Raw genomic sequence first — 12,710 nt, 5'->3', positions numbered from 1 at the left:
ACCCCTGCCATACTGTCACACAATGAAGGCCCTAGAATATAAAGGGCTCTAATATCGATATCCTTGTACTCCTCCCTGACGAGTGTCGAATAGGCGAGTTTAGTGTGCCACTAATTCGATTGTATTGGCCTCGCGGGGAGCTCCTAGCCAGTGCAGCCATTGTACTTGGCTTCTGGACAGCAACCTGAATGGGCATGTACTAGCCAGGTAGAACAGGAAAAAAGCCTGCGATACTTTTGAATTTCATTCCTGTTTTCCCCAGCATGAGAGCACTGATCAGCAGCAGGTGACCATGCAGTCCCGAATTAAAAAAAAAAGCTCCAGTGTGGACATATGGGAGATACTGAAATCTGAATCTCTGTATGGGAGGATGAATCTGTTTCTATTCAGAACTCCTGTTCCAATAGACCGAAATGCCAAAATATTGAAAAAAGTTCTCAAGGCCTGATGGACAGAGGCCCTACAACAGGGACTCACACAGTGCTCGGACAACTTAAGGAGTGAGGACAAGCGTACTAGAAAGCCGAAGAATTCAATAATGGATGCATCGATGGGAGGGAGGGCGACTGACTGACTGTAGCTATCCACCACGTTCCACACATCCTTCCGAAAAAACATTTGAATCCTGGGCTGACTCCGCAAAGCCTGAGAGTCAAAAATATTGTTGCAGGTGGTTCAGGATAAGTCAATCACCCCCCTGTGAAAGCTAAAGGGAAAAAATCATTTCTTGCCTGTTTCCAATGTCACTCGTATGTACTACTGGGATGCTGCTGGCAGATGTGATCTGCCAGCACTACACATGCGGCATCCTCTTGCCCTCTACGGAGAGGCAAGATGTAGCAGTGACTATATCCGTCCATTGTCATCCTGTAGGTGCTCCTGGCCAGCCTCAGTAGGCTGGCCGAGGTGCCTGGGCAAAAAAGGGAAACGACTCACAGGTCATTCTTCTTCTTTAAGTTGTCTAATGGAGATTCACTCTGCCTGGAATTCATGGCAGCTGGAGGCTTTCTGCCTCAGGCTGCTCTCGCCAGTCAGCTAGCACCACATGGTCGTGCCTTTTTACCCCAGGGGATGCCTTTACTCCCCTTTGCTTAACCAGGGGGGCTCACGCATCAAATACTTAGACCTCTACATTTTGCTGCAAATAAAAAAATTAAAGCCTGCCATTTAGAACTGTCCCCCAACATACATATCCGGGCACATTTTGTATTTCACCTGTGTCAAACAAAGGCCCATACACAAATGGAGGACTCAGTCCTGGCCTGTGTTGTATCCTAGTACTTGTCACAGATTCCATTTTTTCAGCTATAGGCTGAGCAGTGCCAAGAATGGTGGTTCACTCTGCTTCAACTGTAAGACAACCCGCCAACCTCCCCCTTTATTCTTTGCTTGCAAGTAAAGCAGTGTTTTTCTATTCCTCTTGCATTCTTTATTACTGCATCCAAGCACAAAATGGGGGGATAACTGCCACGGCAGGCCAGGCAGGAGTGGGGGAGGGAGGGAAGCAACGGGTGGGATTGTTGGCAGGGGCAACCCCTTAGAATAGCAATGCAGCTCAATCTTTCTTGCCAGGAATGTCTGGGGCTTTAGACCAGAGCGGCCATATTGCCTCTCTGGGTTCTTTAGTAGGTTTGCCTGATATTCCTAGTCAGGACTGACTCCCATTAGACCAAAACTTAAAGAAGTTGGGAGTCATTCCCATTTTTGTCCAGGTGCCCCCCGACAGACCTCACTGAGCCAGCGAAGACACTCATGCAGCGATAGTGTACAGTATAACTGTAAACGCGTCATTGTCAACTTGCAAAGCAGCAGACCGGTACAGGAAGGCTGGGTAACCACTTTGCTAACTGCAAAAGGCAAGCGGGATGTGCTGTGCAGCACTCAGTACTGCATCTGTCAAGCAGCACATGCCAGTAGGACCAATGCGACAGTGAAAACGGCTGAACGCCGGCGTCTCATGGTTGCCATCTATGGCTCTGCCCAGGCAATCCTGGGAAAAGGTGTGAAATGAATTGTCTGCTGTTGCCTTTCACGGAGGGAGGATTGGGACTGTAGACATTTAACCATTAACCACCCGCACAATTTTTGGGCCCATCACGGCATTGAGATCTCACACCAGAATTACTATGGGTGGGGACTGCGGGACTATGGGATAGATACCACAGTGCATGCTCCGGAAGTCGACGCTCGGCCTCGGTATATGGACGCACACTGCCAAATTAATAGTGCTCTACGTGTGGCTGCGTGCACTCGATCTTATAACAACCTGTTTCTGTAGATGAGGCAGACACACCCCTTGTGCGCCCTCCTGCTGGTTGTTCCTGGATTAGCATCGTTCCACGCTCCAGCAGTTTGGCCGGTGACTCCGCCTGTCCTCTGCGCCCTCCGTGTCCTCCTGGACCAGTGCCTATTACTGGCGTGCTGCCACTGGCAGTAATCTTCTTTCCATTTCTGCCAGGGGAAACCCACACAGGTCCACTATTTCCCACCTCATAGAGTAGGCTCTGCCAGTCATTGTCAGCCAGCCTGGGCGCAGACTGCAGTATTCAGCTCTACTCTACTGCCAGGAGGGGATTCGGACTGCTTCCTTGGCTTACTGGGCCCTCGAACCTCAGTACCTATCTTAGCCCAAGCTGGCGCAGCTGGGGCTTTTCCGGCTAGAAGCTCCCAGGTTCCTCTGTCTTTCCCCAGCCCCTCTCTTCTATTCCCCAGCTGTTCATACGGTACCTTATGTCCATGATGCCAGCTATCTCCCTCCGGGGGACTCTTTTCTCTGGGTTCCCTGGCTTCTTATAAGGCCCTGTTGCTCAGTTAGGAGCGTGGCCCCAGCTGCAGTCATCCCCCAAACAGCCCAGCCTAAAAGCTGTTTTCTCACCCACAGCCCTCTCCCAGGGTTGTTTTTAACCCTTCAGGGCAGGAGCAGGGGTCCACCCTGCTACAGTTTCCAAAATCGGTTTCTGTAAAATCAAATAATCCGTAGAGTAGATATACCCTTAGAGACTAACAAATTTATTTAAGCATAAGCTTTCATGGGCTACATCCGATGAAGTGGACTGGAGCCCACAAAAGCTTGTGCTCAAATAAATTTGTTAGTCTCTAAGGTGCCACAAGTACTCCTGTTCTTTTAAAAAAAGCAAACAGAATGTTGGGATCATTGACTGCTGCTGCACATTGAGTGGATGTTTCAGAGAACTATTCACAATGACGCCAAGATCTCTTCCTTGAGTGTTAACAGTTAATTCAGACTCCTTCATTTTGTATGTATAGTTGAGATTTTTCCAATGTGCGATTACTTTGCATTTATTAACATTGAATTTCATCTGCCATTTTTGTTGCCCAGTCACCCAGTTTTGTGAGATCCTTTGTAACTCTTCGCAGTCTGCCCTGGCCTAATATCTTGAATAGTTTTGTATCTGTCATAACAGATGGTTAAGGGTTAATGTCTCTTTTACCTGTAAAGGGTTAAGAAGCTCAGTAAACCTGGCTGACACCTGACAGCAGGAGAACAATAGGGGGACAAGATATTTTCAAATCTTGGTGAGGGAAATCTTTGTTTATGCTTTTTGTTTTGTTCGTTGTTCGCTCTTCAGGCTAAGAGGGACCAGAGCGTACACCCAGGCTTTCCCAATCTTTCTGAATCAGTCTTTCATGTTTCAAAATGTAAGTAGTAGCCAGGCAAGGCAGATTAGTCTTATGTTTGTTTTCTCAACTTGTAAATGTGTCTTTTTGCTGGAAAGCATTTTACCTCTGTTTGCTGTACTTAAATCTAAGGCTAGGGGGGGGTCCCTCTAATCTATATGAATCTGAGTACCCTGGAAAGCATTTTCCATCCTGATTTTACAGAGATAATTTTTACCTTTTTCTTTTTTTTAATTAAAAGCTTCTTTTTAAGAACCTGATTGATTTTCCCTTGTTTTAAAATCCAAGGGTTGAGTCTGAACTCACCAGGGATTGGTGGGGGAAAAGAGGGAGGATGGTTAATTCTCCTTGTTTTAAGATCCAAGGGGTTTGGATCTGTGTTCCCAGGGAAGGTTTTGGGGGAACAAAAGTGTGCCAGACACTAAATTCTGGCTGGTGCAGAGTACCAGATTTAAGCAAGTAATTAAGCTTAAAGTGTTCATGCAGGTCCATTTTTGTGCCCTAAAGTTCAAAGTGGGGGAAAAACCTTGAAGTATCGTCTGCAATTTTGCCACATCACTGTTTATCCATTTTTCCAGATCATTTAATAGGTATGTTGAACAGTAATGGTCCAGTACCGACCACTCAGGGATACCACTATTTATCTCTCTCCATTCTGAAAACTGGTAATTTATTCCTATCCTTTGTTTCCCATCTTTTTAACCCAGTTACCGAGCCATGAGAGGACTTCTCTCTTATCCCATGATGGCTTGCTTTCAAAAGTCAATTTAAATTAAATACATTTTTTAAAAAAATTATATATTTTAGAAATCTAGACATGTTATGTGTTTGGTGTAACTTGCAATTATCTTATGTTAAATGTGCATTACCCTAACAAAACATTACTTTATTCATGTCTCTTTTAATATATCACATGTCCTGAACCACCTCCCCATAAATTCGAACACCCCCCCTAATCTTCAGTTCCTGGTGAGAGCACAGTGCCCCTGCATGTGGGGATCACCTGGGTCAGAGCTGCGGATCTAAGCAAAGTCTGCCCCAGAACTATCTCCCTGAGCTGCAGCCAAGCCCCACTCTCAGGCAAGGTGTGACTCTGCTCCAGGGGGCTGTATGAGTGCAGTGCACCCCTGACAGTGTAAGTCCCACACGCTGATAGCGATTCCTTACCTGGTAATTCTGGGCAGCCTGCCCTCCATGGGGAGCATAGCGGATGTGGTGACAGGGCTGGTGCAACCATTTGGGCAAACTAGGCGGCCGCCTAGGGCGCCTAGTGTTGGGGGCGCCTAAAAGTCCCCTTAGGCGGAGGAGGTGGAGTGGAGAGTGAGCTGGGTGTGGGAGGGTGCGCGGGGGGCATGCGGGTGAGGCCTGCCCGCAGTAACAGGGGACGCACAGGGGAACAGCTCACCCCAGCTTACCTCCACTCTGCCTCCTCCCTGAACACACAGCCCAGCTCTAAGTCTCCTCCAATCTGCGCCGCAAGCCTGGGTGGGGAGGAGAATTAGGGCAGTGCCAGCATGCTCAAGTGGAGGAGCGGAGCCAAGGTGAGCTGGGGCGGGCTACCCCAGCAAGGTTAGCTGCCGTGGCATGGGGGGAGAGGGGAGAAGTCTCCCCAGGCGGGGTTAACTGCCGTGGCGGGGGGAAGGAGTCTCCCTGGGCGAAGTTTAGTTGCCGTGGGGGGAGAGGGGGGTTAGCTGTCGTGGTGGGGGGGGTAGCTGCTGTGGAGGGGGCTCCCCGGGTCGGATGCTGAGTTAGCTGCCGTGGCAGGGGCGGAGTTAGCTGGGTAGGGGATGCGAGGTGGAAGTTTCGCCTAGGGCGCGAAACTTCCTTGCACCGGCCCTGATTTCAGCGCTACTCCTCTCGTCAGGGAGGAGTACATAAATTGGTTTAAAGAGCCCTTTATATCAATATAAAGGGCCTCGTTGTGTGGATGGGTGCAGGGTTAAATCAGTTTAACGCTGATAAATTTGGTTTAAACGCATAGTGTAGACCAGCCCTTAGTCCATAGATAGAAAGTGAGGGAATTGCCGAACTGTGACTGTGATACGGTGCAAACTGTTGGACAAATCACGGATGACTGTCCAATCTATGCTCATCCTGGAGGTGTCACAGCCATGCTCTGGACTGAATAATAGTCCTTAGGATCCAACTGTAGCGCCTGTCATTGCTTTCACTGTTCCACTATTGCCAAATGAAAGAAGAATATCTTTTTGATGAGATTACAAGTTTGGTTGATAAAGACAATGCTGCTGATATAGTATACTTAGACTTCTGTCAGGTATTTGACTTGATACCACATGACATTTTGATTAAGAAACTCAAAAGATACAAAATCAACATGGCATACATTAAATAGATTAAAAACTGGCTAAATGACAGGTCTCTCAAAATGTAAATGAGGAAGCATCATCGAACATGTGCTTCTAGTGAGGTCCCACAAGGATCAGTTCTTGGTCCAATGCTGTTCAACATGATCTGGAAGAGAACCTACAATCATTACTGATAAAGTTTGGAGATGACACAAACATCGGGGAAGTGGTAAGTAATGAAGAGGACAGGACACTGATACAGAATTATCTGGATTTCTTGGTAGACTTGGGCACAAGTAAACAATACATGTTTTAATATTTTATTTTACCTCTATATTCGGTGCTCCTGATGTACTGTGTCCAGTTCCGGTGCTCAGAGTTCAAGAAGGACGTTGATAAAATGGAGAAGGTTCAGAAAAGAGCCACAAGAATGATTAAGGGACTGGAAACATGCCTTACACTGATAGACTCAAAGAGCTCAACCTATTTAGTTTAACAGAGAGAATGTTAACAAAGAGAATTGTGACTTGATCACAATTTATAAGTATCTACATGGGGAACAGAAATTTCACAATAAATGTCTCTTCAATCTAGCAGACAAAGGTATAAGAAGATCCAATGGCTGGAAGCTGAAGCTAGACAAAGTCGGACTAGAAATAAGGTGCACATTTTTAACGGTTCAATTAACCATTGAAACAACTTACTAACACTATGGTGGATTTGTGATCACTGACTACAAATCAGGTTTGGTTGTTTTCAGAAAATACATGCTTAGCAGGAACTAATTCAGGAAAGTCCCTTGGCCTGTGTTACATAGGAGGTCAGAGACTAGATGATTGCAGTGGTCTCTTCAGGCTTTATAATCTGGTTTGGACCTTGGCTTGTGAGCTCCATCCTACAGTATCTGTATCCTACAGTATCTCCCCATCTATTAATGTCAGGTTCATAACGTGTCTCGGAAATACCACTACCCCATTTTACAGATGAGGTATGGAGACACCAAATGATTGATCTAACGGCACACAGCAAGTGACAGGAAATTAACTCAGCTTTTGTACCTCTCAGTCCGTTATAACCACAGTTATAATACCAAGCTCTTTTCATCAATATATCTCACAGCACTTGACAAAGGCGACAACCTTCATTACTCACATTTTACAGAGGTACTGAACTGGTTTGCCCAATGTCACCCAGCAGACCAGTAGCAAAACTGTGCATAGAACCCAGCTCTCCTGGCCCATTATGTTAGCCACTGCCCATACAAAGCCAGCCCTCTTCCACATCCCCGATTGCATGCAAGTATCCAACACAACCTGTGCATCGGGATGTCCAGTCTAGCGGCCTACCCACTACTCCTCTCCAAGGCATTTCTTTCTGCGAACAAATGGCTGATCATCTCTGATCACAGCACAGGGTATGTCTGCACTACAGGATTATTCTGATTTTACAGAAACTGGTTTTTTGAAACAGATTGTATAAAGTCAAGTGCACGCGGCCACACTAAGCACATTAATTCGGCGGTGTGCGTCCATGTACCAAGACTAGCATTTATTTCCAGAGCGCTGCACTGTGGGTAGCTATCCCATAGCTATCCCATAGTTCCCGCATTCTCCCCTGCCCATTGGAATTCTGGGTTGAGATCCCAGTGACTGATGGGGCAAAAAACATTGTAGCTGGTGGTTCCGGGTACAGCCTTACCCCTCCCTCTTGAAAGCAGCGGCAGACAACTGTTTTGTGTCTTTTTTCCTGGGTGAACTGTGCAGACGCCATACCATGGCAAGCATGGACCCTGCTCAGCTCAAATCATGGATGTTGTAAACATCTCACGCATTCTCGTGCAGTCTATGCTGAACCAGGACCTGCAAAACCAGGCGAGGAGGAGGCAGCTACGGCAGAGCAGCAATGAGAGTGATGAGGACATGGACACAGAATTCTCTCAAACCACAGGCCCCAGCGCTTTGGAGATCATGCTGGTAATGGGGCAGGTTCTTGCCACTGAACACCGATTTGGGGCCCGAGAAACAAGCACAGACTGGTGGGACCGCCTAGTGTTGCAGGTGTGGGATGATTCCCAGTGGCTGCGAAACATTCGCATCCATAAAGGCACCTTCATGGAACTTTGTGACTTGCTTTCCCCTGCCCTGAAACGCCAGAATACCAAGATGAGAGCAGCTCTCACAGTTGAGAAGTGAGTGGCGATAGCCTCTGGAAGCTTGCAATGTCAGACAGCTACCGGTCAGTCGGGAATCAATTTGGAGCGGGCAAATCTACTGTGGGGGCTGCTGTGATGCAAGTAGCCAAAGCAATCACTAATTTGCTGCTACGGAAGGTAGTGACTCTGGGAAATGTGCAGGTCATAGTGGATGGCTTTGCTGCAATGGGATGGGATTCCCTAACTGTGGTGGGGCGATAGATGGATACCCATATCCCTATCTTGGCACCAGAGCACCAGGGCACCCAGTACATAAACCAAAAGGGGTACTTTTCCATGGTGCTGCAAGCACTGGTGGATCACAAGGGACGTTTCACCACACATCCACGTGGGATGGCCGGGGAAGGGTTCATGACGCTCAACGTGTCTTCAGGAACACTACTCTGTTTAAAACGGCTGCAGCAGGGAATTACTTCCCAGACCAGAAAATAACAGTTGGGATGTTGAAATGCCTGTAGTTATCCTGGGGGACCCAGCCTACCCTTGATGCCATGGCTCATGAAGCCATACACAGGCAACCTGGACAGTAGTCAGGAGCTTGTTCAACTACAGGCTGAGCAAGTGCAGAATGGTGGTAGAATGTGCATTTGGCCATTTAAAGGCGCGCTGGCGCACATTACTGACTCGCTCAGACCTCAGCCAAACCAATGTCCCCATTGTTATTGCTGCTTGCTGTGTGCTCCCACAATCTCTGTGAGAGTAAGGGGGAGACCTTTATGGCGGGGTGGGAGGCTGAGGCAAATCACCTGGCTGCCGCTGATTACGCGCAGCCAGACACCAGGGCGATTAGAAGAGCACACAGGAAGCGGTGCAAACATTAGAGAAGCTTTGAAAACCAGTTTCATCACTGGGCCAGGGTACGGTGTGACTGTTGTGTTGTTTCTCCTTGATGAAAACCTCCCCTTGATTGACTCATTCCCTGTAAGCCACCCACCCTCCCTTCATTACCAGCTTGCTTCCTAAGGAAAATAAAGTCACTCTCGTTTAAAAATCATGTATTCTTTATTAATTAATTATAAAAAGAGGGAGAGAACTGACAAGGTAGCCCAGGTGGGGTTTGGGAGGGAGGATAGGAGGGAAGGAAAAGGCCACTAAAAAAATTTCAAAATAATGACAGCCTTTTGGTTGGCTGTCACTGGGGTGGAATGGGCGTGTGCACGGAGCTTCCCCCCATGCGTTCTTAACTGTCGTCGGGTGGGTGAGGAGGCTAAGGAACATGGTGAGGGGGGAGGCGGTTATACAGGGGCTGCAGCAGGCACTCTGTGATCCTGCTGCTGTTCCTGAAGCTCCACCAGACATGCCGGAGCAATCCCCCCCATGTCTTTTGCAGTTCATTGGATCACGGACAGCAGCCCCAGCTGGGTGAAGGTTGCATCCCAGCCACCTCTGATCCTCTTCCTGACCGCCACATCTCTCATCTCGAGCGTCTCTCCTCTCCTCACGTTCGTCCTCCTTCTCCTCACATTGTTGGTCCCTCCTGTCCTCACGGTCACTGGCATCTTTCCTGTACTTTGATACCACATCCTTCCACTCATTCAGATGAGCTCTCTCATTGCGGGTCACTTCCATGATTTCCGAGAACATTTCATCTCGCGTCTTTTTTTTCCCCACCGCCTTATCTGAGATAGCCCTCGGGATGGAGGAGAGAGACTTGAAAAATTTGCAGCTGCAGGAGAGAGGGAAAAAAAGGAGAGAAGTATTTAAAAAGATACATTTTACAGAATAGCGGTTATACTCTTTCACAGTGAACAACACTATTCACCTTACATAGCACATGTGATCTCACTACAAGGTCGCATTTTGCATCTTAAAATTGAGAGCCTGTGGCTTTAGTGTTAGAGATCACAGAGGCAGGTCCGGGCAACAGAATTCAGCTTGCATGCGGCCATGGTAAGCCATTGTCTTTCGGTTTCTGCAGCCTTCATATATCCAGCGCTCTCCTTTCCCAAATACCAAGCAAAGCCCGTTGAGTGCTGCGTCTTTCCTGCTAACGTACAGCAGCAGAAACCAAACTCCGTCCCCCATCCAATTCTCTGGGATGATCGCTTTACCCCTCCCCCTACCGCATGGCTGGTATCATGGAATATCCCTGCTAGCCACCCACCGCCACCGCGTGGCTGGTATCAGGGAAGATCCCAGCTAGCCAAACGCGAAAAAGCTCAGCGCCAATCACCCCCCACCTTCCCCCTGCTTGGCTACCTGCAGAGAAGGATTTTTTTTCAGAAACAGGCAAACAGCTCAGTAGGAATGACCACTTCTGTCCCCTTAATTAAATTCCTGTATTTCAACTAGGTTACCATGAACGATATCACTCTCCTGAGGATAACACAGCGAAATAAAGAAAAGATGTTGCTTGAATGCCAGCAAACACCAGGACCATACACTGCCAGATTTTGTCATGCAATGATACCAGATTACTTGCTACATGCATGGCGTGGTCAAGTGCCCTACCATGGAGGACGAAATAAGGCTGCGCTGCCCAGAAACCTTCTGCAAAGGCTTTTGGAGTACCTCCAGGAGAGCTTCATGGAGATGACCCTGGAGGATTTCTGCTCCATCCCCAGACATGTTAACAGGCTGTTCCAGTAGCTGTACTGGCCGCGAATGCATCCCAAGTCCTCAGGGCAAATTAATCATTAAAAAATGCTTGTTTTTAAACCATGTTTTATATTTACAAAGGTACACTCGTCAGAGGTCCCTTCCATGGCTTCATTGTCTGAGATAGTGGCTTGGAGAGGGCTGGGAGGGTAATTCCGTCAGGCTGAGAAAAAGGTCCTGGCTGTTGGGGAGAATGGAGTGCTGTGTGCTCTCTGCAAACTCGTCCTCCTTTTCCTCCTCCTCATCTTCCCCGTCCGCAGAATCCTCAGGCATGGCTGAGATTACCTCTGCCTCAGGATCCATGGTCAGGGGTGGGGTAGGGGCGGCGAACCCCCCTAGAATTGCATGCAGCTCAGCGTAGAAGCAGCATGTTTGCGGCCCTGCCCCAGACCTTCTGTTTGCTTCTTTGGTTTTCTGGTAGGCTTGTCTGACCTCATTAACTTTCACACGGCACTGTACTGAGTCCCTAGTGCAACCTCTCTGCATCATGGCCTTGGAGATTTTTTCAAATGTTTTTTCATTTCGTCTTTTGGAACGGAGTTCTGTTAGCACGCAATCATCTCCCCATATAGCAATCAGATCCAGTACCTCCCGTATGGTCCACGCTGGAGCTCTTTTTTGATTCTCAGACTGCATGCTTACCTGCGCTGATGAACTCTGCATGGTCACCTGTGCTGATCAGCTCTCCATGCTGGGCAAACAGGAAATGAAATTCAAAAGTTTGTGGGGCTTTTTCTGTCTACCTGACCAGTGCATCCGAGTTCAGGTTGTTGTCCAGAGTGGTCACAATGGTGCACTGTGGGATAGCGCCCGGAGGCCAATACTGTTGAATTGCGGCCACACTAACCCTAATCCAACATGGCAATACCGATTTCAGTGCTACTCCCTTCATCAGGGAGGATTATAGACACCAGTATTAAGAGCCCTTTATATCGATATAAAGGGCTTCGTTGTGTGGACAGGTGCAGGGTTAATTCGGTTTAACACTGCTAAATTCTGTATACATTAGTAGTGTAGACCAGGCCACAGAGAGGGATTAGACCAGTGGGTCTCAAATTTGTTTTTACATGGACCACACAAAAATTGCTGAGGGTATTGGCGGACCACTTAATGATCTTTCCAAATGTTGTTTGTACCATTAGCTAACTATTGTAAAGTGCTTTGTATAAAAGCGCTATATTAAAAAAACCTTAATATTAACATTTTTTGTTCTATAAATAAAAGTTCACAACTCATATTTTAATATCAGTAGTCTTACCTTTCTAATGCTTTGGATGTGCCCTCTCTCTCCCAGTGCAGAAGCCCCTAAGTTGGGGCTGAGAAGTAGCGGGGGTCTCTCCCCTGTCACAACAGCCAAAAAGCTGAGGCTGGGAAGGAGGGCCATCTCTCACCAGCAGCTGCAGCCCTGGAGCTGGGAAACGTCACCTCTTTCTCTGGCTGCAGCAGCCCTACATGTCCCAAATTCCCCCCACCCCCTCTTCTCACCCCACTGCCTCCTCCCACCTACCCCCTATTCCCCCCAAGGCCACCACCTCACCTTACATGTGTGTCTTCTCCAGGGTCCTGGTATCTAATTAATGGAACTATCTGTGGACCATCAGTGGTCCACAGAGCACAGTTTGAGAACCTTTAAATCAGCTTCTGTATCCAGTGACTTGAAGATAGCTAATGTAATGCCAATATTTAAAAAGTGCTTTAGAGGTGATCCCATCAATTACAGATTGATAAGTCTAATGTCAATACCGGGCAAATTAGTTGAAAGAATAGTAAAGAATAAAATTGTCAGACACACAGAAGAACATAAATTTTTGGGCAAAAGTCAACATGGTTTCTGCAAAGGGAAATCATGTCTTACTAATCTATTAGAGTTCTTTGAAGGGGTCAACAAACATGTGGACAAGGGGGATCCAGTGGACATAGTGTACTTAGATTTCCAGAAAGCCTTTGACAAGGTC

The 12,710-nt window shown here is 47.6% G+C and overlaps 2 protein-coding genes and 1 long non-coding RNA gene across 3 annotated transcripts in view; 2 read left to right on the top strand and 1 right to left on the bottom strand.

Annotated features, from left to right (window-relative positions):
- The window catches only part of LOC142047688 (uncharacterized), a 20,503-nt gene extending 7,805 nt beyond the window's left edge, over window positions 1-12,698 (bottom strand). Inside the window, exon 1 of the long non-coding RNA XR_012656964.1 lies at window positions 12,293-12,698. This is a non-coding gene — a long non-coding RNA (uncharacterized LOC142047688). The remainder of the gene's footprint in view (window positions 1-12,292) is intronic.
- Window positions 1-12,710, top strand: part of LOC116832036 (uncharacterized) — a 524,829-nt gene that overhangs the window by 19,940 nt on the left and 492,179 nt on the right. The window lies entirely within an intron of this gene.
- The window catches only part of LOC116827151 (uncharacterized), a 75,488-nt gene that overhangs the window by 50,952 nt on the left and 11,826 nt on the right, over window positions 1-12,710 (top strand). Inside the window, exon 7 of the mRNA XM_075072077.1 lies at window positions 2,713-2,723. Within this exon, the coding sequence (XP_074928178.1) occupies window positions 2,713-2,723 (11 nt within the window). The remainder of the gene's footprint in view (window positions 1-2,712; window positions 2,724-12,710) is intronic.

This window comes from Chelonoidis abingdonii, chromosome 13 (assembly GCF_003597395.2).
Source record: "Chelonoidis abingdonii isolate Lonesome George chromosome 13, CheloAbing_2.0, whole genome shotgun sequence".
In the NCBI taxonomy this organism is placed as follows: Eukaryota; Metazoa; Chordata; order Testudines; family Testudinidae; genus Chelonoidis; species Chelonoidis abingdonii.
The sequence above is the reverse complement of the archived record's forward strand: the minus strand, read 5'-3'. Positions and strand labels throughout refer to the sequence as shown.